This window comes from Macaca mulatta, chromosome 16 (genome assembly GCF_049350105.2).
Source record: "Macaca mulatta isolate MMU2019108-1 chromosome 16, T2T-MMU8v2.0, whole genome shotgun sequence".
Classification (NCBI taxonomy): Eukaryota; Metazoa; Chordata; class Mammalia; order Primates; family Cercopithecidae; genus Macaca; species Macaca mulatta.
The window spans coordinates 73,540,574-73,567,559 of record NC_133421.1 but is presented as its reverse complement, the minus strand read 5'-3'; the positions used below and the strand labels follow the sequence as shown (position 1 = coordinate 73,567,559).

The 26,986-nt window shown below is 41.8% G+C and overlaps 1 protein-coding gene and 1 long non-coding RNA gene across 3 annotated transcripts; one reads left to right on the top strand and one right to left on the bottom strand.

Moving 5' to 3' along the window:
- Positions 1-130: 130 nt before the first annotated feature.
- On the top strand, positions 131-26,499 carry CCDC47 (coiled-coil domain containing 47). 2 transcript variants are annotated; one of them, XR_013405830.1, is made up of 13 exons: positions 131-325; positions 5,552-5,834; positions 7,234-7,341; positions 7,854-8,028; positions 11,013-11,134; positions 11,383-11,448; positions 15,196-15,297; positions 15,416-15,526; positions 17,264-17,349; positions 18,969-19,027; positions 19,347-19,484; positions 19,626-19,832; positions 25,241-25,833. XR_013405830.1 is itself a non-coding variant. In NM_001261244.1 (13 exons), exons 2-13 carry the CDS (start codon positions 5,571-5,573, stop codon positions 25,319-25,321), a joined length of 1,452 nt encoding a protein of 483 aa, NP_001248173.1. In that variant the 5' UTR covers positions 149-325; positions 5,552-5,570; the 3' UTR covers positions 25,322-26,499. The 2 variants fall into 2 exon arrangements, 1 of the variants encoding a protein (NP_001248173.1); NM_001261244.1 differs by having other exon boundaries at positions 149-325; positions 19,347-19,456; positions 19,665-19,832; positions 25,241-26,499.
- Positions 159-6,209, bottom strand: LOC144335870 (uncharacterized). Its single transcript, XR_013407065.1, has 3 exons — positions 5,261-6,209; positions 2,601-2,694; positions 159-1,220 (listed from the first exon to the last, which is right to left on the bottom strand). It is a non-coding gene; the product is annotated as an uncharacterized LOC144335870 (long non-coding RNA).
- Positions 26,500-26,986: the final 487 nt, after the last annotated feature.

Sequence of the window (26,986 nt, the reverse complement as noted above, 5' to 3'; positions counted from 1 at the left end):
TAATTTTCCCAGAAGCCCCACCTCGCCTCAGCTGGGCGGGGAAGAGGGAGGTCTTGCGCTGTCCCTAGTGTTGCGTCCCGCCCCGCACACTGCACACTGCACACTGCGCGCAGGCGCTGACGAGCCGCTCGCATTCTACGTAACGGACGGCGGAGGCTACGTGAAGAGAGGCGCGGCGTGCCTGAGCTACGGTTCTGGCTGTGTCCTAGAGGCATCCAGGGTAGTAAAACAGCTGCGATCGCGGAGGCTGCGGCCAGGCCGAGAGGCAGGCGGAGCAGGGGTGGCGGACGTAGGGCGCTGGGCCGGGTTTCGGCCTTGGCCACAGGTAAGGAGCGGGCCAGGACGCGCTTGTCGGCGGGGCCGGCCCAGGCCGAGCGGTGACTCCGAGTTGCTTGGCCTGTAGCCCGGTCCGGTTGAGATAATTGTAATGGTTTAGGGGAACTTTCCCATGGACTGTGAGCAAATGATAGCCAGAAGGGCAGAGTTAGAGGAAATGTACAGTGTGTGCCGCAGGATGCCATTAGGATGTATTGATTCTCTTGGGTGGGGAGAAACTAGGCGAGGGGGTTTAATAGAAGCAAAAACCTCTGTGGCCAGTCTCCTCTGGAGGTTTCTAGCATGAAACGTGTTTGTATCCAACACGTATAAGGAGACAGAGGAAAGTCTGCATGATTTCCAGAATACTCGTTCTGGCCGTTGTCAGAAAGACCTAATCTAAAATGACAACAAGGAATAATGGCCTCACTCAGTCCCCTTCCCTCAAGTCTGGACTCAGTCGCTGAGGAACTATTGGATGAGCTTGCAGAAAATAATCAAACCAGACTTGTCAGTGCTTGTGTGAATTTTCCTTGGTCCTGTGTTGCTTGCTTCAGGAGTCATAGAAGCTGGGTGGCCTGGCAAGAACTTGTGCGTTTGAGAACTGAGTTAACAGGTGCAGCAGAGACTTCTAAGGGGGAAGGCCAAGGTAAAAATGGCTTGGATGATTGTAACCTAAATAACCTCGAAGGATCTCCATTATAGTGCTGAGTTATCTTAGAAGTGTTTCTATGGTGTGAATATTCTAAGTGGAAATTCAATTTGAAATGAGCAGATCTTTTGGTAGGCTGTTAATCGAGTTGGCTGTTCCAGTGTTAACTTTTAGTTACTTATATTTGAAAAAAAAAGTTTTAAGAGTAGGATTTGAAAAGGAGGCCGGGCGCGGTGACTCACGGCTGTAATCCCTGCACTTTGGGAGGCCGAGGCGGGCGGATCACGACGAGGTCAGGAGATCGAGACCATCCTGGCTAACACAGTGAAACCCCGTCTCTACTAAAAATACAAAAAAATTAGCCAGGCGTGGTGGTGGTGGTGGGCGCCTGTAGTCCCAGCTACTTGGGAGGCTGAGGCAGGAGAATGGCGTGAACCCGGGAGGCGGAGCTTGCAGTGACCCGAGATCACACCACTACACTCCAACCTGGGCTACAGAGGGAGACTCTGCCTCAAAAAAACAACTAAAATAAATATGAAGAAAAATAAAGACAAAATACCCACAATTCTACTATATAAGCTAACTACTATTTGTATGTAAATGTATGTTTTTCTAAACCAAATTTGTCCAACCCATGGCCTGCAGGCCGCATGTGACCCAGTACAGCTTTGAAAGTAGCCTAACACAAATTTGCAAACTTTGTTAAAACATTATGAGATATTTTTTAGCTTATCGACTATTATTAGTGTGTTTTATGTATGGCCCAAGACAATTATTCTTCCCATGTGGCTCAGGGAAACCAAAAAATTGGACACCCCTGTTAAACTTTTTTGTTTTGTTTTTCTTTTTCTTTTTTTTTTTTTGAGATGGAGTTTCACTCTTGTTGCCCAGGCTGGACTGCAATGGCACTGTCTCGGCTCACTACAACCTCCACCTCCTGATTCAAGCGATCCTCCTGCTTCAGTCTCCCAAGTAGCTGGGATTACAGGCGCCTGCCACCATGCCCGGCTAATTTTTGTATTTTTAGTAGACATGAGTTTTCACCATGTTGGTCAGTCTGGCCTCAAACTCCTGACCTCAGGTGATCTGCCCACCTTGGCCTCCGAAAGTGCTGAGATTATAGGTGTGAGCCATCGCACCCAGCCAAACCTTTTTCTTTATGTGCATTTGCTTCTGAAACAATCTGGTTTTCACCTTCATTTGTAACTTTTTTTTTTTTTTTTTTTTTCCATTTAGACAGGGCCTTGCTCTGTTGCCCAGGTTGTAGTGCAGTGGTGCAGTCATGGCTCACTGAAGCCTCAACCTCCTGGGCTCAGGTGATTCTCCCACCTCGGCCACTAGAATAGCCGGACTACAGGTGCACACCACCAGACTTGACTTATTTATTTATTTATTTTTGAGACAGAGTCTCCCTATGTCGCCCGGGCTAGAGTGCAGTGGTGCGATCTCAGCTCACAGCAACCTCTGCCTCCCAGGTTCAAGTGATTCTCATCAACCTCCCAAATAGTTGGGATTACAGGTGTGCGCTACCACGCTGGCTAATTTTTGAAATATTTTTAGTAGAGGCAGGGTTTTACCATGTTGGCCAGGCTCGTCTCTAATTCCTGACCTCAAGTGATCTGTCTACCTCGGCCTCCCAAACTGCTGGGATTATAGGAATGAGCGTGAGACTTAGCTAATTTAAAACATTTTTTTTGTAGAGAGGAAGTGTCACTATGTTGCCCAGGCTGTGTAACCAATTTTTTAATTACTTTGAGGTTTTTTTTTTTTTTGAGACGGAGTCTCACTCTGTCACCCAGGCTGGAGTGCAGTGGCCGGATCTCAGCTCACTGCAAGCTCCGCCTCCCGGGTTCACGCCATTCTCCTGCCTCAGCCTCCCGAGTAGCTGGGACTACGGGCGCCCGTTGCCTCGCCCGGCTAGTTTTTTTGTATTTTTTAGTAGAGACAGGGTTTCACCGGGTTAGCCAGGATGGTCTCGATCTCCTGACCTCGTGATCCGCCCATCTCGGCCTCCCAAAGTGCTGGGATTACAGGCTTGAGCCACCGCGCCCGGCCTTACTTTGAGGTTTTTATTTTGTTATTTGTGTTTTGTTTTGAGGCATGTTTCACTGTTACCCAGGCTGGAATGCATTAGCATGATGACAGTTCACTGCAGCCTCGGCCTTGAGAGCTCAAGTGATTTTCTCACCTCATTCCTCGAGTAGCTGGGACTACAGGCACATGCCGCCAAACCCAGCTAATTTTTCTATTTTGTTTGTAGAGGTGGGTTTTTGCCATGTTGCCAAGGCTGGTCTCCAGCTCTTGTGCTCAAGCAATCCACTCTCCCCAATCTCCCACAGTGCTGGGATTACAGGGGAGAGCCACCACCCTGTATAACAATTTTTAATGGACAACAGTAGCTTTGGTTTTTATACATCCATAGTTTAATCAAAGAGTTTAACCAAATTTCACCATCATAAATAATATTGTAGCACATGTCCTTGAAACTGAATTCCTGTGCAGATTTATTTTCAATTCAGGAATTGTGCTTTATCTTGGCATAGTATCTACTGTGGCGATATGCTTTAGTGAAGGTACATTTAATTACAGTAGGATCATTGTGAAAAGCAGTGAATGCCAAAGGAGTTTTTGTATTACTTTTGCAATAATTGGTTAGCCTTTGATGATTATTGAATGCTTATATGTAACAAAAGTTCTGTTTTAGAAAGATGCTGGTGGTTTTTGGGGAGGAAAAGTAGGGAGTGGGGAGATCATTAAGACAATACCCTTTAGAATAATATGGTGGCTCTTCAGCAGGTGGGGGTAACTTGGGTTGTAGTGGCTGTGGGAATCAAAGAAGGAAACACCAGGATTTGATGGCTGATAGATTTCAAGGGAAAAAGAAGGCAAAACATTAGATATCTTGTTCTTTTCAACAAGCAAGACTGGAAAAAATGTGATTGATATTAATATACAAATAAGAAATTCAGATACCTGATGATTTTGAGATGACTATAGTCAGGGATAGGGTCAGCCTGAGGGGAGGCCTGTGAAGTAAGAATGGTCTTTATATTTTTTTAAAGTTTTTTTTTAAAAAGAAGAATATGCAGCAGAGACCAGTATGTACCCCATAAAGCCTAAATATTTACTATCTTACTAGATAACACGAAAAGTTTGTAGGACATCAAAACAGATATGTCTTCAAGGTTACAGTGAGTTATGACATAGGGCTGATGTTTAGATGAGGGACAGGACCGGAAATACAGCCTAAATGGGTTTGATGGTTGAAATATACTTTTCAAATTTCAGCTCAAATGGTCTCCCCCGTCTATTTTTTTTTTGTGAAGCCTTACCTATTTGGTAAAATGGTTACATTGTCCTCTGTGTTTTCATATAATTGGGCACATATTTTGTCACAGATATGATATCGTTATATTTGTTAATGCAGAAACTTTTTTCATATATTAGAAAACTTAATGTTCTTCAAAAAGCTATAAAATGATATATTCAATTCCATCATACACACTAGGAACAATTGGTTAGCAAAAAATTACTGCTTCTAAGCAAGTTATATGAAAGCACAGCCACCTACCTACATTTGAGAAGCAGCCTGAGAAGTGGTTCATAGCATGGATTCTGGAGGCAAAACTCCGGGATCAAATCACAACTCTTTGTCACTTGGTAGTTGTACTACTCAGCATCTCTCTGCCCCATTTTCCTTATCAGTGAAATGGGGATGTTAATATTGCAGCTTTCCTAAGAGCGTTCTTATGAGGATTAAATTAGTTGCTTTTTGTAAAGTCTTTAGAACGGTGTCTAGCACGTAGTGATTTAAGTGTTTGCTCTTATGATAATTTGTTCATGCATGAACACAAATCAGTCTAAGGGTGAATGGCCTTTTTATTCATGGATTATTCTTGTTACCACTAACAGATAAATAGCTACATCTTACTCCTTCATTTTTACCTCCTTCTCATTTTCTATATAAAACTTTTTAATAGGCCCTCAAAAAATGCTTACTGAATACTCTGTGTCAATGGACAGAGAGTTTTAGAAAACCCAACCTAAAGAAATTAAATGACTTGGGCTGGGCACAGTGGCTCACACCTGTAATCCCAGCACTTTGGGAGGCCACAGCAGGTGGATCACCCAGGAGTTCACAACCAGCCTGGCCAACATGGTGAAACCCCATCTCTACTAAAAATATGAAGGTTAGCCGGGTGTGGTGGTGCGTACCTATAATCCCAGCTACTTGGGAGGCTGAGGCAGGAGAATCGATTGAAGAAGGCAGAGGTTGCAGTGAGCTGAGATCACACCATTGTGCTCCAGCCTGGGTGACAGGAGCAAAACTTCGTCTCAAAAAAAAAAAAAAAAGAAATTAAATAAATGACTTGATGACTTGTTGAAGATTTTACAGATATCTAGTGCCAGGATCCAGACTAGAACCCAAGCCTCTTGAGTTGTTCTTTATATAATGTGATCTGAATCTAATAGTACTGAATAAGAGAAAAGCAGGAGAGGTTTATAGATTTTTACTATTTATAAAATCTGATCAGTATGTATAGAATGGCAATCCATTTTGGGGTTCTCTTTTTTTTTTTTAAGCTTTTTTTCTCAAGGTGCAATGAAAGCCTTCCACACTTTCTGTGTTGTCCTTCTGGTGTTTGGGAGTGTCTCTGAAGCCAAGTTTGATGATTTTGAGGATGAGGAGGACATAGTAGAGTATGATGATAATGACTTCGCTGAATTTGAGGATGTCATGGAAGACTCTGTTACTGAATCTCCTCAACGGGTCATAACCACTGAAGATGATGAAGATGAGACCACTGTGGAGTTGGAAGGGCAGGATGAAAACCAAGAAGGAGATTTTGAAGATGCAGATACCCAGGTGAGGCTCTTTTTATTGCTTTCTTGGAAAAATTTGTAACTAGCACTTTTCCCAAACATTAAAATTAATCCTCATGGCCGGGTGCGGTGGCTCACGCCTGTAATCCCAGCACTTTGGGGGGCCGAGGCAGGCGGATCATGAGACCAGGAGATCAAGACCATCCTGGCTAACACGGTGAAACCCCATCTCTACTAAAAATACAAAAAAATCAGCCGGGCATGGTGGCGGGCGCCTGTAGTCCCAGCTACTGGAGAGGCTGAGGCAGGAGAATGGCGTGAACCCAGGAGGCAGAGCTTGCAGTGAGCCGAAATCGTGCCACTGCACTCCAGCCTGGGTGACAGAACGATATTCCATCTCAAAAAAAAAAAAAATTAATACTCAGGCTCAGGAGACCTTTACTGTCTGGAATCTTCATTTTCATTCACTAAGTAGAACTCTTCTAAATGTTTTGTGGTAAGTTTCCACCTTTTACATTAACAGAATGAATTGTGTTCTTCTATTGAAACCTTAACTGGAGGAGGGGTTAGAGAATAGATACTGTTTGTGGATGAGAATTGTATTATTTAGAACTTTACAATTGGCTGGGCATGGTGGCTTATGCCTGTAATCCCAGCACTTTGGGAGGCCGAGGCGGGCAGATCACCTGAGATCAGGAGTTTGAGAGCAGCCTGGCCAACATGGTGAAACCCTGTCTTTACTGAAAATACAAAAATTAGCTGGGCGTGGTGGTGCGTGCCTGTAATGCCAGCTACTTGGGAGGCTGAGCCAGGAGAATCGCTGGAACCTGGGAGTTAGAGGTTGCAGTGAGCTGAGATCGAGCCACTGCACTTTAGCCTGGGTGACAGAGCAAGACCTTATCAAAAGAAAGAAAGAAAAAAAGAAAGAAAGAGAAAGAGAGGAGGAGAGGAGAGAGAGAGAGAAAGAACTTTGCCATCAAAAGCATGGGGAGTCATCATTTTGGTGTTTTGGGTGCCCCCCAGCTTCATTGAGGTATAACTGACAAAAATTGTATATATTTAAGGTGCACAACGTAGAGTTTTGGTATACCTATACATATAATGTGAAGTGCTTACCACAATCAAGCTAATTAACATAGTTGCCTCCGTGTGTGTGTGTGTGTGTGTGTGTGTGTGGTGAGAATACTTAAGATCTAGTCTCTTAGTAGATTTCAAGTCTGTAATATATTAACTGTAGTCACCATGCTGTACATTAGGTCTCCAGAACTTTTTCATTTTAAGCTGAAATTTGTACCCAATTGTTTTGTTAAAAACATGTAACATCTGTGTTCTATGCTTGCTGCTTACACATTCTGTTTTCCTCAACAAATGTTGCCAACAAAATGAGACACAGCTGCTGGTGACATTTGTAGAGGAAAACAGATGATGCCTCATTTTTGTAGGAGGGAGATACCGAGAGTGAACCATATGATGATGAAGAATTTGAAGGTTATGAAGACAAACCAGATACTTCTTCTAGCAAAAATAAAGACCCAATAACAATTGTTGATGTAGGTATCCAGGATTCTGAATTCCCAACTAAACAACAAAATGTCTTATCATTAATCCCAGAAATAGAATTAATGATGTATAACTGGTGTTAATGCAATAGTGGGAACTGAGAAAGAGCTTGACATCAGTTCTTCTGATAAAAATCACCACCTACAGAAGCAACCCCTGTTTATCATTCTAGCACTTCTAGTTTTACTTATCAATGAATAAGTAAAATTTATTCCTTGGTGATGTACAGTACATTGAATTTATTTGGGGGATTAAGGACCAAGTGTAATACAAAGGGCTTTCCAGCTTTTCATCCCATTTGATTGTCCTTATATTTCCTTAAAGAATCTTTTATAAAGCTAGCCTAGAAAAGTAAAATGGACCTGTTTTTCAAAGTATAACTATGTTCAATGACAGATATCTGAAGTATCCCTTCTGTTTATGGATTTTCTCATTCTTCCTCCCATGAGGAGACTCCATTCAGTCACAGCTAACATTTAATGGAATGATTTTGCTTTTTTAGGTTCCTGCACACCTCCAGAACAGCTGGGAGAGTTATTATCTAGAAATTTTGATGGTGACTGGTCTACTTGCTTATATCATGAATTACATCATTGGGAAGAATAAAAACAGTCGCCTTGCACAGGCCTGGTTTAACACTCATAGGGAGCTTTTGGAGAGCAACTTTACTTTAGTAGGTAAGTGAGGTCAATGTCAGCCCAGCTTCTTGCTTGAAAACAATCTGGTAAGGATGATGTATTCCCCTCAGTATAAGCATCTAACTGCTTTCATGGAATACCAAAGAGGGTGCATTGTTTTTTCTCTCAAGTATTCCCCCTGCTCTTCTTTTTTTAATTTTAATTTTTAATTTTATATTATTATTATTGTTGAGACAGAGTCTTGCTCTGTCACCAGGCTGGAGTGTAGTGGCGCAATCTCAGCTCACTACAACCTCCACCTCCTGGGTTCAAGCGATTCTCCTGCCTCAGCCTGCTGAATAGCTGGGACTACAGGCGTGCGTCACCATGCTCCACTAATTTTTGTATTTTTAGTAGAGACGGGGTTTCACCATCTTGGCCTCCATGGTCTCGATCCCTTGACCTCATGGTCCACCCACCTCGGCCTCCCAGAGTGCAGGAATTACAGGCGTGAGCCACCGCACCTGGTCTTTTTATTTTTATTTTTTTGAGGTAAAGTCTCACTCTGTTACCCAGGCTTGTGTGCAGTGGTGTGATTACGGTTCATTGCAGCCTTGACCTCCCAGGTTCGAGAGACCCTTCCATCTTAGCCTTCTGAGTAGGCAGGACTATAGGCACATGCTACCACATCCAGCTAATTTTTGTATTTTTTTGTAGAGACAGAGTTTCATCATATTGTGCAAGCTGGTCTCGAACTCCTAGGCTCAAGCAATCTGCCTGTCTCGGCCTCCCAAATTGCTGGGATTACAGGTGTGAGCTACTGCATCCAGCCTTGAGGATCCTGTTTTTTTGGCTGGGTGCGGTGGCTCACACCTGTAATTCCAGTGCTTTGGGAGGCCAAGGTGGGAGGATTATTTGGGGCCAGGAGTTTAAGACCAGTCTGGGCAAAATAGTGAGACCTTGTCTCTACAAATAAAATAAAACAAAAATTGGCCGGTCACAGTGGTGTGCTTCTGTGGTCCCAGCTACTCGTGAGGCTGAAGTGGGAGAATTGAACTCAGGAGTTTGAGACTGCAGTGATACAGGATCATGCTCCTGCACTCCAGCCTGGGTGATAGAATGAGAGACCCTGTTTCTGAAAATAAGAATATATTGTATTTAATAATTTTCTCATCTTTCATGAGTCAGCAGTAAAATTGCTAAACAGCTTCTGATTAGAATAATGTAATAGATGTTTTCAAAACAAGTTGATAAAATTCTGACGGAAACCAAGAAAGTTTGACATTTTAGGTAGCTTGATAAATGCTTTCAATTCGTCTTTTAGAAACTGAAAGTCTCTCAAAATTCCCTTAGAATCTGGACACTTGAGTTTTTGATCCACTGCTGAAATATACACTGAAGGAGGAACCTCTGTAGTTGTGCAATGTAGGGAATGAGGTGGACTAACCTCACATTCACCTATTTGGCATTTAGCACCTTATTTCTCTTTAATAGTAAGCATGTATCCACCTGCTCTGCAACACACTAGTGTTTATATATTATGCTACATACTTTACATACAGTGTTTCTTTTTGTAACAGCACTGTCAGTTGGCTATAGTTGCTGTTTTCCTAAGGAGGAAACTGAAGGGCAGAAATGTTAAAAGTTATCTAAGCTATTACATTGCAACCAAGATATCAGAACTTACCTGTTTCCAAAGTCCACCCTGTCTCCACTGTACTATAGTATTTCAGAGTATGTTTTGACCGGAAATTCCGGGGGGAAAAAAAAGCAGCTTTGGCTCCTTCTACTTCCCCTTGCTTGTTTTCATTTGGTGTATCAGTCTGTTTTCCCTGGTGAGGTTGAGCAATTTGTTTTGTATACTTAATGAATTAAATGAAGAGAGAAAGTATTGGAATTTGAGCTTTTTTCTAGATTTAAAATACAACTCTTAATACTATTAGTAAGACCCAGTTATCATTTTGCATTGGAAAAGAAAGCTTGGTTAAAGTTAATTCATAGGAGACATAGTGAGGAATTGCTGAGTAGTTTGTATTAACAGTATTTTTTATTTACTCCACAGGAGATTTTTTTTTCTTTAACTTTTGGCAGAGATATTTCAACTGCTTTTTTTCCTATTTTGTATGTACTCTGAGAGACTTATACTCCAAGCTGATCATCGTTAAACTGACAAACATGTGCTTAGAATCCATATTTCTTCTAATAGAAACAATAGTTTTAAAAGTAAAAGGAACAGTGCTAATCTAGTTTAGTCCCTATCCAAACAGAGTTCTGTAAGACAGCAAAGTATTGCTACTCTGAAGCTATGATCATTTTGCGGTCAGGATAGAAGAACATGAGGTATTCGGCCTTGTTTTCTTTTTTTTTTCTTTTTTTTTTTTTTTTTTTTGAGACGGAGTCTCGCTCTGTCATCCAGGCTGGAGTGCAGTGATGCGATTTCAGCTCACTGCAACCTCCATATGCTGGGTTCAAGCTATTCTCCTGCCTCAGCGTCCCGAGTAGCTGGAACTACAGGTACACGCCACCATGCCTGGCTAATTTTTTGTAATTTTTTTTTTTATGTAAGAGATGGGGTTTCACCATGCTGGCCAGGCTGGTCTTGAACTCCTGACCTCGTGATCTACCCTCCTCAGCCTCCCAAAGTGCTGGGATTACAGGCGTGAGCCACCGCCCCCGGCCCGGCCTTTTTTTTTTTTTTTTTTTTTTTGAGACGGAGTCTCGCTCTGTCACCCAGGCTGGAGTGCAGTGGCCGGATCTCAGCTCACTGCAAGCTCTGCCTCCCAGGTTTACGCCATTCTCCTGCCTCAGCCTCCCGAGTAGCTGGGACTACAGGCGCCCGCCACCTCGCCCGGCTAGTTTTTTGTATTTTTTAGTAGAGACGGGGTTTCACCGTGTTAGCCAGGATGGTCTCGATCTCCTGACCTCGTGATCCACCCGTCTCGGCCTCCCAAAGTGCTGGGATTACAGGCTTGAGCCACCGCGCCCGGCCTCCGGCCCGGCCTTGACATTTTCTGTTGAGTCACATTAAGTGGTTTTACCCCTAGGGGATGATGGAACTAACAAAGAAGCCACAAGCACAGGAAAACTGAACCAGGAGAATGAGCACATCTATAACCTATGGTGTTCTGGTCGAGTGTGCTGTGAGGGCATGCTTATCCAGCTGAGGGTAAGTAGGAAACTTCTTGTACGATATCTTCCCTTAATTTTGTCCAGCTGTGATTCCCAGCCCCCCCAATTCAGCATCTTATCCCTTCATATTTGACTTAAAATGAGGTCTAAAAGTGATACTTATGCTAACTGGCAAATGTGTCGTAAAATATATTTGATGAAGCATTTGATTCTCCTCCAAGGCCCTTTTTTTATACTAAGTAGGAGTTGCAATTGAATTTACTTGCTTCTCTCATTTTTTTTCAGTTCCTCAAGAGACAAGACTTACTGAATGTCCTGGCCCGGATGATGAGACCAGTGAGTGATCAAGTGGTATGTATTCTTCCCGCTGGTTTTCTCTGTACAGACCAAATTATTGTTTTTTCTTTCTTCTTTTTTTTTCCTTTCTTTTTTTTTTTGATGGCATCTCACCCTGTTGCTCAGGGTGGAGTGCAATGTCACGATCTTGGCTCACTGCAACCTCTGCCTCCCATGTTCAAGCAATTCTCCTGCCTCAGCCTCCCAAGTAGCTGAGATTACAGATGCCCACCACCACACCTGGCTAATTTTTGTGTTTTTAGTAGAGTCGGGATTTCACCATGTTGGCCAGGCTGGTCTCGAACTCCTGACCTCAAGTGATTCACCCACTTTGGTCTCCCAAAGTGCTGGGATTATAGATGTGAGCCATCACGCTTGGCCCAAACTGAATTCTTTCCTAGAGCTTTTTCCATTTCTGTCTGGATTGTGTTTTTAGTTTCTGGCAATTTATGTCCCTTGACAAAAAAATGTACCCTTTTTCTCCTTGGACAGAGCATCATCTTCCACTCTGTGCAGTTGTCAGGGGGCCTTCATGGGCCTTTTGGTGGGAAAGAGGTGATACTGTATCACCACACAGATCAATTGACTTAGCGTTGACGACAGTGGGCAAAGCAATTGTGACAGGTAGTGGCCCTCATGGGTAACTTGGCTCCTTGTATATGTTTTTATCTTTGGCAGAAAGCTGGGTTTCTTCTCAAATAAGTTTTGCTTCAAATAATACATTTCTGGCTGAATAAGCTCCAGTCATGATCTGAGGACCTTATGTTTGGTATATCTTCTTTCCTTTATTAAATCAGTATGTTGGCCAGGCGCGGTGGCTCAAGCCTGTAATCCCAGCACTTTGGGAGGCCGAGACGGGTGGATCACGAGGTCAGGAGATCGAGACCATCCTGGCTAACACGGTGAAACTCCGTCTCTACTAAAAAATACAAAAAACTAGCTGGGCGAGGCAACAGGTGCCTGTAGTCCCAGTTACTCAAGAGGCTGAGGCAGGAGAATGGTGTGAACCCAGGAGGCGGAGCTTGCAGTGAGCTGAGATCCGGCCACTGCACTCCAGCCTGGGCGACAGAGTGAGACTCCATCTCAAAAAAAATAAAATAAAATAAAATAAAATAAAATAAAATAAAATAAATCAGTATGTTTATCTGCAAATTGTGTCCTTTCTCACAAATACCACATTCCTTCTTTCTTCATTGTTTCTTTTTTTTTTTGAGACAGAGTCTTGCTCTGTTGCCAGGCTGGGGTGCAGTGGCGCAATCTCAGCTTACTGCAATCTCGGCCTCCTGGGTTCAAGCAACTCTTCTGCCTCAGCCTCCTGGGTAACTGGGACTACGGGCGCACACCACCACTGCTGGCCAATTTTTTGGTATTTTAGTAGAGACGGGGTTTCACCATGTTGGCCAGGATAGTCTCGATATCCTGACCTCGTGATCCGCCCGCCTTGGCCTCCCAAAGTGCTGAGATTACAGGTGTGAGCCACCGCGCCTGGCCTCTTCATTCTTTCAACAAGTAATTGTGCTGGCTCCCACTGCTACAAGAAACAAAAATATATAAGACAGTTTTTTCTTTTCTATAATAGAAAAAGAGAGATAGGTACATATTTATGTGAAAGTATGAAATAGTATTTGGGTTGTAAGTGTTTTGTTAGTAATGTAAATTAGGTACTTTGAAATGGTATTGGATTGAAAATAATATGTGTGTATATATAGATATATATATATGTATTTTTTTTTTTTTTTGAGATGGAATCTCACTCTATCGCCTAGGCTGGAGTGCAATGGCTTGATCTCGGCTCACTGCAACCTCCACCTCCCGGGTTCCAGTGATTCTCCTGCCTCAGCCTCCCAAGTAGCTGGGATTACAGGCGCCTGCCACCACACCCAGCTAATTTTTGTATTTTTAGTAGAGACAGGGTTTCGCCATGTTGGTTAGGATGGTCTCGAACTCCTGACCTCAGGTGATCCACCCACCTCGGCCTCCCAAAGTGCTGGGATTGCAGGCAAGAGTCACCGCGCCCGGCCCCACTGTTATATTTTAAAGGTCTCATTTTTACTTGTAAACCTGTAATTTTATTTTAATTTTTCTAATATGGCCATGATGACTTAGTCCACTAAAATTTAGAGCCCTATCAGTTAATATTTCTGTCATCCTTTCTCCCACCAACCACCGTCTTATGAGGAGGAAAGTTTGCTGTATCCTCAGCCGTCTTTTTGTAGAAATTATTCTTTAAAAGCATTTTAATCATTTTCAGCTCTCTTTCTCTGTCTCTCTCCTTCTGCTAAGAGAAATTGCTTTAACAAATATGTGGCTCTTTATATTTTATTTGCCCCTTTTTTTAAATTCTGTTTAAGGTTTGCTTTGTGTAACTTCCCATCAGTGATGGAAGAGCAGAAAACGTTTTCTTTTACAGCTGCCATCTTACCAGTTCTTTTCCTATATTAACGTTTTCCTTCTTCCATATACTAAAAATTATTTCACCCAAGCATTTAAAGATCTAATTATTAATATAACAAATATATCATATCAGACTCTTTTTTTTTTTTTTTTTGAGACGGAGTCTCGCTCTGTCGCCCAGGCTGGAGTGCAGTGGTGCGATCTCAGCTCACTGCAAGCTCTGCCTCCCGGGTTCACGCCATTCTTCTGCCTCAGCCCCCGGAGTAGGTGGGACTACAGGCTCCCGCCACCACACCCTGCTAATTTTTTGTATTTTTAGTAGAGACGGGGTTTCATCGTGTTAGCCAGGATGGTCTCGATCTCCTGATTTCGTGATCCGCCTGCCTCAGCCTCCCACATATCAAGACTCTTTTAGGCTTATAATGTTTTATCTTTCTGGCCCAGTCAGAGTACTATAACTGTTTACTTGTCTGGGCTGTTTTCCAACACAAACAGCCAATTCTCAGATTCTCTGGATACCAACTGGGTATCCCACAATTGAATTCAATAATAATTCTTTTTAATTTTGTAAATTTAAATTTTTTTTTTTTCCTAGGGACCGAGATTTGCTATGTTGCCCAGGTAGTTCATGAAGTCCTGGCCTTAAGTGATCCTCACACCTGGGCCTCCCAAAGTGCTGGGATTACAGGCATGAGCCACTGTGCCCAGCCTCAATTCAATTCTGACCTTATCTACCTGGAGTTAGCTTCAAATCCTAGAGATTAAAGGGCTCAGCCCCACAAGACTGCCCTCTTCAGATGCATTCGAATGTCCCAGGTTACCCATACTGCCATCTGGACTTCTGACCAACTAACTATTAATCAGGGGTTCCTGTGACCTCCCCTCTCAACCAGTAATTTGTTAGATGGCTCATAGAACTTGAAAAGACACTTATATTTACTGGTTTATTATAAGGGGAATTGGGAACCACTGTCAACTGGGAACCACTGTCAACTGGGAACCACTCAGTTCCAAAAGGCCACCCTTCGGTCCTTACCATATGTCCCCCACCCCCAACTTTCCCATAAGCCCTTTCACATTTTGACTTTCTTCTTCAAGTAGGGCTATAGTTCCTTTTAAGGACTTGCTTGATTAGGTTGGGTACACCCAAGATAATGTCCCTTTTGGTTAATTCACAGTCAGCTGATTAGGGACCACCTGCCATAAAACAATCTGATTATGGGGGTAATATTCCATCATATTTGCAAATCCCAATCACTTAAAGGGAGAGTATATGCATCAGCAGGGAGGGAATCTTAAGGGTCATTTAGAAATCTGCCTATCACAGAACCTAACAGGTGAATTTTTTTGTTTACATTTTTTTAAAAGCAAATAAAAGTAACCATGAATGATGAAGACATGGATACCTACGTATTTGCTGTTGGCACACGGAAAGCCTTGGTGCGACTACAGAAAGAGATGCAGGATTTGGTATGTTAGGTTGCTCCAACTCAAATATATGTAGAACTGTGTCTCTTTAGCACACATATACACAGCTTCATCGCATAATAAAAGGTCGTGTCTTACTTTCAATTACTTCTTCCTCTAGAGTGAGTTTTGTAGTGATAAACCTAAGTCTGGAGCAAAATATGGACTGCCAGACTCTTTGGCCATCCTGTCAGAGATGGGAGAAGTCACAGACGGAATGATGGATACAAAGGTAAATATAACAGAAGACATACATTTGCCAGGCCTTGGCATTTACAGGACACTCTTCCTAAAAGTTGCATTGTACAAGTTCATCATTTTATGTCAGTGTACTAGTTTTACATTCCTTTCTCACACAAATATTAAAATACCTTCTTTAAGCAATAAATTGGCTTGTCAAATGGACAATTTGATCAGTCAACAAGTTCTCTAAATCAAGAGCAAATTGTTCCTGGGATTGCTAATGACTTTCAGGTTTTTTTAAAAAAGGAATATAACTTCTGATCTTTTTCATCATATCATTTGGTCTTTTTTTTTTTTTTTTTGAGCTCCAGTTTGTGTAGGAGAAGAGGGATGTGTAGAGATTCCTCCTTCTTTGTTTTTAAAAAGATGTTGTCTTGAGATGTTGCCTAGGCTGGAGTGCAGTGGCTATTCATATGTGTGATCAGAACTCACTGCGGCATCAAACTTCTGGGCTCAAGTGTTCCTCCTGCCTCAGCAAGAGCCCACCATTGTGCCTGGCTGAGAGAGCCATTTCTTTCTATTGGTTGTGTAATGGTAACAGATCTTAGTATCATTAGAATACAGGATAATTCAGAGATGGTTATAAATGTAAGTTCAAGGTGACATGTTTATAAACGATCCCCTGAAATTATTTTAGATCCCCCGAAATTATTTATCTTTATGCCTTCATTCTTGTTTCGAACGTTATTTTGAGAAATAGTTTTAGTTGCTCGATAAGAATCTTAATCATTGGTATGACTAAAAAGGAGTACGACTTTTTTTTTTTTCTTTTTCTTAGTAGAGATGGGGTTTCGCCATGTTGGCCAGGCTGGTCTGGAATTCCTGGCCTCAAGTGATCCACCCACCTTGGCCTCCTAAAGTGCTTGGATTACAGGCATGAGCCACTGCGCCCATCCTGGAGTACTACTTTAATTCTAAAGAGATTCCTTATCTTATTGAAATTTAATTTTTAAAAAGCTTTAGTCTTGTCCGCATGCTGTGGTTCACACTTGTAATCTCAGTACTTTGGATGGTGGAGGCAGGAGGATCACTTGAGTCCAGGGATTCAGGACTGGCCTGGACAACATAGTGAGACCCTGTCTCCACAATAAAAAAAATTAGCCAGGTGTGGTGGTGTGTTCCTTTAGTCCCAGCTACTCAGGAGACTGAGGCAGGAAGATCACTTGAGCCCAGGAGATTAAGGCTATGGTAAGCTATGATTGCGCCACTGCACTCCAGCCTGGGCAAGAGAACAAGACCCTGTCTCAATAAATAAATAAATAAATAAAAAACAATTAACATGCTTTGGTCTTAATGAATGACATTGTACAAAAGTAAGGATTGAAGGGTGAATTTCTTTTTTTTTTGTTTTGTTTTTGTTTTTGAGACAGTCTTGCTCTGTCTCCCAGACTGGAGTACAGTGGCATGGTCTCTGCTCACGGCAACCTCCACCTCCCGGATTCAGACGCTCCTTGTGCTTCAGCCTCTTGGATAACTGGGGTTACAGGCACATGCCACCATGCCCGGCTAATTTTTTTGTATTTTTAGTAGAGACGGGGTTTCACTATGTTGGCCAGGCTGATCTCAAATTCTCAAACTCCTTGCCTCAGGTGATCCACCTGCCTCCCAAAGTGTGGGGATTACTGGTGTGAGCCACTGTACCCAGTCTCAAAGAGTGAATTTCTTTATGAAAAAAGGGAAATGCATTAAACCCTGCTTTTAAAAAATATTATTTTCTTTTTTTCAGATGGTTCACTTTCTTACACACTATGCTGACAAGATTGAATCCGTTCATTTTTCAGACCAGTTTTCTGGTCCAAAAATTATGCAAGAGTACGTATAAGATAAAATTGTTGAAATTAATTTTCCTCACTAGCTTTCTGTGTTGAAACACCTGTAAGGTGCTTCTGCAATATCCCTTACCAAATGTGTGAAGGAAGTTGATGACAGGCCTCCATGTTTTCCTTTGCTTTGACTGCATGCATCATGAGAGGTCATTGTAAACCTATGGGAGAGAAATGAGCCTCCCCTGTCCCAGTTTGTATGTGTCCCTGCATGTTTGCACCACTGACTCAGTGAGGTGGTTGGGAATCTTACAGAATGGCTGGTACTAATAAAATGCAGTGGGTTTTTGTTTTTGTTTTTTTGAGACGCTGTCTCGCTCTGTCGCCTAGGCTGGAGTGCAATGGCGCAATCTTTGTTCACTGCACCCTCCGTCTCCCGGGTTCAAGCGATTCTCCTGCCTCAGCCTCCTGAGTAGCTGGGATTACAGGCTCGCACCACCACGCTCGACTAATTTTTGTATTTTTAGTAGAGACAGAGTTTCACTATGTTGGTCAGGCTGGTCTTGAACTCCTGACCTCGTGATCCACCTGCCTTGGCCTCCCAAAGTGATGGAATTATAAACGTGAGCCACCATGCCCCAGTCCATAGGTTCTTTTTTTTGTGATGATTTGTGTGTGATGTTTGACTTATGTCTGATTGCAAATCTGTGTTTTGTAATTTATGGCCTTTTCTGGCTTCCCTCTTTGAATAGTTAGGTGATTGTTTCCTTTCCTAGCATAGATGCCCACAATGCCCATAAGATTTCTAGCTTTATAGTAATACTGTTCAGGAGTACATACTCAGGACTTGGATTTGTTCTTTGAATTCACAGCCTGTCTCAGGAAAGCTTATTTATTTACCTTTATCCTTGGTTTGAAACTGGTTCTGACTAAATTTTTAGTTAAAGACTACCCTCTGATAGGCTGTGGAGTTGAGCACAATTCAAGTTAATCTGGATTTTAGTTGTGTACTAAGATTACTCAGGTCCTTATGCCTCTAGATAGTGCTGCATCATCCTTGTCTTGCTCAACTCAATGGCACTGAGGACAATGTTTCACATTGTAGCATTCATTGTGCCTTTTAAATATGGGATGGAGGGCAATTGATAGTCAAAGGATTGATACAGGCAGAGATTACAAAGGAATCTTCAGTGACAGAACTAAATTATATATGCTATAGTAGATTATCCCTAAATTTATTCTGAGCCTAACTCAAAAGTAAGATAATAAGATATCTTGCTATAGGAAGATAGGAGTTGGAAATAAAACATAAAATCCATCAAAATAAGCAAAAATGTTATCTAAAATATGGGCCTCATACTTAAATATAGGCTCATTTCTGGCTCCCCAGGTGATATGGAATATACCCTTGCCTGGAGGGAACATCACTGGAGGTGTTCAAGTATAGGATAAAGATCACTTGAGAATGCATCCATCAGATAGACGAGTGGACCAGATGACCTGTAAAGCTCCTGCGGGCTCTGAGATTATATTTGACTTGGGGATGCCAAGCCAAATACTGTGCTGATTATGTGCAGGTATCTGTTCATCTAAGTGTATTGGGTGACTTGTGTACATGGAAAACATCTTTCTTGTATTCCTTCTTAATTGCCTTTTCTTTTGTGACAGGGAAGGTCAGCCTTTAAAGCTACCTGACACTAAGAGGACACTATTGTTTACATTTAATGGTAAGTATTCTGGGTCCTTTCTGGGTTCTTAGTCTTCTCTGAGATTACCTTAAGGAGAGTATTGTTTCCTCCTAAATGATAACTTTAAAACTACATCAAAACTATAACCCTATGCTTGCTTACTGATTTCCAGATTTCTTCAAGAAGAAATTACCTTTTATATATTTTAATTTATATTTTCTGCTGCATTTTAACTGCCTAAGAAACTTAGAGAAATGAGTCTGTTAAGATTAAAAAAAAAAAAAAAAAAAAGAGTTGGGTGGCCTGGAAATATTAATGCTACCATTAACTCAGTAGGAAAAACGGCTTTGTTTTCCAGTGCCTGGCTCAGGTAACACTTACCCAAAGGATATGGAGGCACTGCTACCCTTGATGAACATGGTGATTTATTCTATTGATAAAGCCAAAAAGTTCCGACTCAACAGAGAAGTAAGACCCAATGCCTATATATAAATTGGCACCTTTTTTTGTTTCTTCTGAAGCGGGGGGGAGCTATCAATGATTTCAGTGACTGAATCTTTGCTGGTTGATTTAGAAGTGCCAAATGGGAGTAATTTTATGAAAGAATGCTAAATGGGATTTTGCTGCTGTTGACTAGAAGTGGATTTCTTATGAAACACTTTGTTTCTTGGGAAAGGGCAAACAAAAAGCAGATAAGAACCGTGCCCGAGTAGAAGAGAACTTCTTGAAACTGACACATGTGCAAAGACAGGAAGCAGCACAGTCTCGGCGGGAGGAGAAAAAAAGAGCAGAGAAGGAGCGAATCATGAATGAGGAAGATCCTGAGAAACAGCGCAGGCTGGAGGTTAGACAAACTTGTCTTATCACTGGGGTAAAACTACGATTTGTAAGGATGCCTGCTTGTGTTCTATTGGTTGTTAAAGTAATCTTTGTAGGCTAAAAGTTTAGCATTTTCTAAACATTTGGGACATTATGTCAATTGATAACACTATAAAGAAGAATAAATAATCCTTCCTGTTCAAGCCGTGCCACACTGAGTCTGTGAACATGAAAAATTATCAGTATTATCCTGTTCCTCCAGCACAGTTTCATTTTGAAAATTCCCTTATCAGTTTTCAAGCCAAACACTTTGGTGGAAAAAAATTAGAAATTTTAATAGAAGGCAGCACATGTGCCCTATTATCTAAATAAACTTGTTATGTAAAATTTAAAATCTGATTATAGAATTAGAGATTTCCAGTATTTTTGTTTGTATTTTTTTCTGTTTTTTACCTAACTAGAATCCCAAACTCAAAAGCTTTTTGGGTATAGTATGTTATATTTGAAAGCTCAGTATGATCTGATGTGTTTCTGAAATAAGATGCCATAGTTCAGCTCTAAATTTTTTTTTTTTTTTTTTTTTTTTTTTTTTTTTTGAGGCGGAGTCTCACTCTGTCGCCCAGGCTGGAGTGCAGTGGCGCTATCTCGGCTCACTGCAAGCTCCGCCTCCCGGGTTCCCGCCATTCTCCTGCCTCAGCCTCCCGAGTAGCTGGGACTACAGGCGCCGCCACCACGCCCGGCTAATTTTTTTTGTATTTTTAGTGGAGACGGGGTTTCATTGTGTTAGCCAGGATGGTCTCGATCTCCTGACCTCGTGATCCGCCCGTCTCGGCCTCCCAAAGTGCTGGGATTACAGGCTTGAGCCACCGCGCCCGGCCTTTTTTTTTTTTTTTTTGAGATGGTGTCTCGCTCTGTCACCCAGGCTGGAGTGCAACGGTGCAATATTGGCTCACTGCAATCTCTACCTCCTGGGTTCAAGCCATTCTTCTGCCTCAGCCTCCCAAGTAGCTGGGACTACAGGTGTGCGCCACTCAGCTCTAAAATTTTAGACCTTGTAAATGCTGGTCAAAAAAGAGAACAAAGGCCAGGTGCAGTGGCTCACACTTGTAATCCCAGCACTTTGGAAGGCTAAAGCAAGCAGATTGCTTGAGCCCTGGAGTTCAAAACAAGCCTGGGCAACATCATGAGACCTTGTCTCTACTAGTAAAAAAAAAATTAGCTGTGCATAGTGGTGCACACCTGTAGTCCAAACTACTTGGGAGACTGAGGTGAAAGGATTACTTGGCACCTGGGAGATTGAGGCTGCAGTGAGCTATGATCACACCACTGCACTCTAGCCTGGGCAGCCAAAAAAAGAGAGGGAGAGGACGGGCTGGGCGTGGTGGCTCACGCCTGTAATTCCAGCACTTTGGGAGGCCGAGGCAGGCAGATCATGAGGTCAGGAGTCTGAGACCAGCCTGACCAACATGCTGAAACCCTGTCTCTACTAAAAACAAAAAAAATTAGCCCGGCATGGTGGTGTGCTCCTGTAATCCCACCTACTCAGGAGGCTGAGACAGGAGAATTACTTGAACCCGAGAGGCAGAGGTTGCAGTGAGCAGGGATCGAGCCACTGCACTCCAGGCTGGGTGACACAGGGAGACCCCGTCTCAAAAAGAAAAAAGAGGGAGAGGACAAAGTTCTGGAAGATGTGAATTTTAATGAGAATAATCTTGAGATAATTGTAGAATATTCTTAGGAGTAAAGGGGTCATGTGTCCAAGAAAATGTGAGCTGCTATGCGGGCTTGCATTTGACAGTGGTGTCATTAATGCTGTTGAGTGAAATGCCCAGGATACTGCAGGCCTGTCATCATCATCTTACCCCTTTAATCATGTTTTTGTTTTATTTGGCTTGGTTTAGTGATAGATATTTTTTCCCCGAAAATGTAGCTCTGTGTTTATGCAGTCTTCTTTATAAATAAATATGGCTTTTTAAGGTGTACGTGTGAAGAATCTACAAAGGAATCATTAATAGGTAATGCCTTTCATTTTTCTATAAAAAAGGAAGTTCTACATTTCTTTCTAAGGTTTGAAACTATAATGAGTTAAAGGAAGAGGGGGCCTGAAACTTAACTTGAGTCAGATTGTAAACTTCTTATAGATGTAAATCATTTAATTTTTTTGAACTACCACTTTATAGTATTTGGTCTGGGTACCTTGTAAAAAGATCTGGTGAACTCAATAGAACAACCCACCCAACCCCTTCTACCAGTGTATGGTATGAAAGCTCCTTTTTTTCTTTTAATTTATTTTTATTTTTATTTTTGAGACAGGGTCTTGCTCTGTTGCCCAGGCTGGAGTATAGTGGCACAATCGTAGCTCGCTGCAGCTTCAAACTCCTGGGCTCCAGCCATCCTCCCATCTCAGCCTCCCAGTATGCTGGGAATACAGGTGTGAACCACTGTGCCCAGCCAGAGAGCTCCTTTTTACTCACATCTTTTCAAAAACTAGTTATTAATTTTTTTTTTTTTTTGAGACAGAGTCTCGCTCTTTCACCAGGCTGGAGTGCGGTGGCACCATCTCAGCTCACTGCAGCCTCCGCCTTCCAGGGTCAAGGATTCTCCTGCCTCAGCTTCCCTAGTAGCTGGGACTACAGGTGCCTGCCACCGCGCCCAGCTAATTTTTGTATTTTTAGTAGACATGGGGTTTCACCATATTGGTCAGGATGGTTTCGATTTCTTGACTTCGTGATCCGCCCGCCTCAGCCTCCCAAAGTGCTGGGATTACAGGCGTGAGCCACCATGCCAGGCCCTTTTTTTTTTTTTTTTCCTGATTCTGGTAGTGGCGAAATGGTGTCCCCCTTGTTTTGTATTTTTTGAATTTTTTTTTTTTTTTCAGACATACTCTTGCTGTGTTGCCCAGGGGGAGTGCAGTGGCGTGATCTCAGCTCACTGCAACCTCTGCCTCCCGGTTTCAAGCGATTCTCTTGTCTCAGCTGGGAATACAGGCACCTGCCACCATGCCTGGCTAATTTTTGTGTTTTTTTAGTAGAGATGGGGTTTCACCATCTTGGTCAGGCTGGTCTCAAACTCCTGACCTTAGGTGATCCACCCGCCTCGGCCTCCCAAAATGCTGGGATTACAGGCGCAAGCCACTGTGCCCAGCTATTTTTTGAATTATTATTGAAGTTGAACATTTTTCACATGTATTGACTTAAATATCTCTCAAATGTGCTAGCATAAATATATTTATCTTTTTTTTTTTTTTTTTTTTGAGACAAACTCACTCTATCGCCCAGGCTGGAGTGCAGTGGCACAATCTTGGCTCACTGCAACCTCCGCCTCCCAGGTTCAAGTGATTCTCGTGCCTCAGCCTCCCAAGTGGCTGGGATGACGGGTGCCCACCACCACACCCGGCTAATTTTTGTATTTTTAGTAGAGATGAGGTTTCACCATATTGGCCAGGCTGATCTCGAACTCCTGATCTCTCAAGTAATCCACCCACCTCAGCCTCCCAAAGAGTAGGCGAGGTTTCACCACATTGGCCAGGCTGGTCTTGAACTCCTGATCTCTCAAGTAGCCCACCAGCTTCAGCCACTGCACCCGGCCAATATTTCTTACATGATACTGTATTCTGTGTATCGTTGGTTTTACACGTGTGTGTAATATGTAATATGGGAGACAGGGATGGGTAGTGCTGGGAAAAGAATGAATGTGGTGAAGGTAGGGGTTGGAACAATGGGAAGAGGACATTGGGATTGAACCTGGGAGGTGCAGGTTGCAGTGAGTCGGGATTGTGCCATTGCACTCCAGCCTGGGCGATAGAGTGAGTTTGTCTCAAAAAAAAAAAAAAAAAAAAAAGATAAATATATTTATGCTAGCACATTTGAGAGATATTTAAGTCAATACATGTGAAAAATGTTCAACTTCAATAATAATTCAAAAACAGCGAAAATCCACCTCAAAAAAAAGAAAAGAAAAGAAACCTAAGACAGGCTGGGCGCGGTGGCTTATGCCTATAAATCCTAACATTTTGGGAGGCCGAGGCAGGTGGATCACTTGAGGTCAGGAGTTCAAGACGAGCCTGGCCAATATGGTGGAACCCCATCTCTACTAAGAATATAAAAATTAGCCAGGTGTGGTGGCACACACCTGTAATCCCACCTACTTGGGAGGCTGAGGCAGGAGAGTCATCCTGGGCAACAGAGCAAGACTGTATCTAAAAGGAAAAAAAAAAACCTGGCCAGGCACTTTGGCTCACACCTGTAATCCCAGCACTTCGGGAGGCCATAGTGGGTGAATTGCTTGAGGTCAGGAGTTTGAGACCAGCTTGGCCAACATGGTGAAACCCCATCTCTGCTAAAAGTACAAAAATTAGTTGGGTGTGGTGGCACGTGCCTGTAATTCCAGCTACTTGGGAGGCTAATGCAGGAGAATGGCTTGAACCCAGAAGGTGGGGAGGCTGCCATGACCCGAGATTATGCCACTGCACTCCAGCCTGGGTGACAGAACAAGATCCTATCTCAAAAAAATAAAGAAAAAACCTAAGACATTCAATAGTTCCCAAACCAGGAATTTACAAATCACCCTTTGAAACCTAATTTGTTCCACTATGAAGAACTATATATGCTTTGTGCTTCTTCTTTTCTTCTTCCCTATTTTCTCCATCCTGTACCAGCTGAGGAGTATATCTCTGAGTACATTTTTACCCCAGTACCCTAAAAATGTGAAGTTTGAGATTGTAGCTGAAATAAACTTTAATCAAGTGTGACCGCTAGTGGCCAACAGTGAAGTCGTACTTTGACTTGACCTCTGAGGCTTCTCTCAGTCCACATAGTAATAATCTGAACCTTCTTCCTCTTCTATATAACTTCCTAATTCCTAAATAAAAATATGATAAATTTGATGATTTTTATCACATTTGATAAATAGGATAAAAATATAATGTCCCAAATAGAGCATTATGAATTTAAGTATTGTATGCAGATATGCTGTCTGTGCTAATAAGAAATTTGCAATGAATAACCTGATGGAACAAGATTCTTAAAATTCATTGAGCTGAAGTAGAATGTGTCTTTTGGCAGTTATACATTTATGATATAATCCCATCATGAATGGTATGGAGAACATCAGGCTAAGTGTTTCCTGGGTACAGAAAAAAAATCAAACCAGAGTAACAAAGCCTAGTTAATTGTAGTAGTTTCTAAACTGAGATATTCGTTTACCTTTGCTTCATTTGAAGTTTATTTAATTTGCATTCACTAATGTAGATACTGGCAATTATTTTTATAACTATCTTTTAGAATGTTATTTATGGTGCAAGCTTAAGTTTTTGAATAATACTATAGGCAGTATTCTGATTTGGATTTTTTTTTAAGATATGTTTCGAGCTTAATTTGAATTCTCTCGTCCCTGCTCCCTTCTCTTTTTATTTGTTACGCCTTCTTTCTCTAGGAAGCTGCATTGAGGCGTGAGCAAAAGAAGTTGGAAAAGAAGCAAATGAAAATGAAACAAATCAAAGTGAAAGCCATGTAAAGCCATCCCAGAGATTTGAGTTCTGATGCCACCTGTAAGCTCTGAATTCATAGGAAACATGAAAAACGCTAGTCCATTTCTCAACCTTAAATTTCAGACAGTTTTGGGCAACTGAGAAATCCTTATTTCATCATCTACTCTGTTTGGGGTTTGGAGTTTTACAGAGGTTGTAGATAACCTTGAAAGGGCTCTGTTTCAAGAATTTGTTTTCCAGATAATCACATTATTTTGATTATTTTATAAAAGGAATGATCTATGAAATGTGTGTTTTTAAGTATTTTAAAAATTATAATACGAATCATCAGTGCTTTTAGTACTTAAGCGTTTGAAGAAATACCATGAAATTTATAGGTAGATAACCAGATTGTTGCTTTTTGTTTAAACCAAGCAGTTGAAATGGCTATAAAGACTGACTCTAAAACAAGATTCTGCAAATAATGATTGGAATTGCACAATAAACATTGCTTGATGTTTTCTTGTATGTCTACATTAAACTTGAGAAAAAGTAAAAATTAGAACACTGTATGTGGTAATGAAATTTCAGGAACCCAGAACATAATGTAGTGTATGTTTTTAGGTGGGAGATGCTGATAACAGAATTAATAGGAAGTCCGTAGGCAGTAGGATACTGACACGTACATGGAAAATTCCAGGGACAGGAGCATCGTTTTTTCCTTACCTGATACCACAAACCAGTGACAACGTGAATGCTGTATTTTAAGTGGTTGTATGTTTATTTTTTTGAGTAACAAATGCATGAAAAATTAATGCTTCACCTAGGTAAGATCATTGGTCTACGTGAAGTCACAAATGTTTTTTCCTTCTTGGTTGCTGCAGCCTGGTGGATGTTCATGGAGAAGCTCTGTTCTCTGTATTATGGCTGTGTGCCTTTGCTTCTCCCTCTGCTTTTATTTTTTCCATAGTTGAGGCTGGGTATGTTCTTTCAAAGAAATAGCCATGAATATGTATAAGTATACTTTTGAAAATGAGCTTTCCTAAACTATTGAGAGTTCTTCCTGCCTCTTGCCGAAGCAACTCTTGGAGGAGAGGCCCATGTATCTGCACGAGCACTTCGCTTGTTCAGATGTCTGCATTTTATAAATGCTTCTAACTAAGAAAGCATTTTTTAGGTCATTGCTTGTACCAGGTAATTTTTGCCGGGGATGGGTAAGGGTTGGGTTTTCTGGTGGGAGTGGGGTGGTGGGTATTTTTTGTTCATGCTTTAGTGCAGGCCTGTTCTGAGGCAATAACAACAAGTTGCTGTGAAAACAGCATGTGCTGCTGCCTTTGTAACTGCATGGAAACTTTTCACATGGGTTTTTCTCCAGGTTAATACAGAAATATGTAAACTGAGAGATGCAAATGTAATATTTTTAACAGTTCACGAAGTTAAGTTATTAAAATAACAAAAATAACATAAAACTTAATTACTTTAATATTATATAATTGTAGTATTAGCCTTGTTTTACAAACCTTTAAAATACATTTTAGAAATCAAAGTTGATAGTCTTAGTTATCTTTTGAGTAAGAAAAGCTTTCCTAAAGTCCCATATGTTTGGACCATGGCAGCTAATTTTGTAATTTAAGCATTCATATGAACTACCTATGGACATATATTAAAGTGATTGACAAAATCTCAGCGTGCCGCCTTGACTTTCTGGAGTT

What these genes read in the sequence shown, in the direction of transcription:
- CCDC47 (NM_001261244.1), top strand. Translation starts at nt 5,571, where the DNA reads ATGAAAGCCTTCCACACTTTCTGTGTTGTCCTTCTGGTGTTTGGGAGT. An exon ending in GAGCAACTTTACTTTAGTAG is followed by an intron (nt 8,029 to 11,012) that starts GTAAGTGAGGTC and finishes TTTTACCCCTAG; the next exon opens with GGGATGATGGAACTAACAAA. An exon ending in GCATGCTTATCCAGCTGAGG is followed by an intron (nt 11,135 to 11,382) that starts GTAAGTAGGAAA and finishes ATTTTTTTTCAG; the next exon opens with TTCCTCAAGAGACAAGACTT.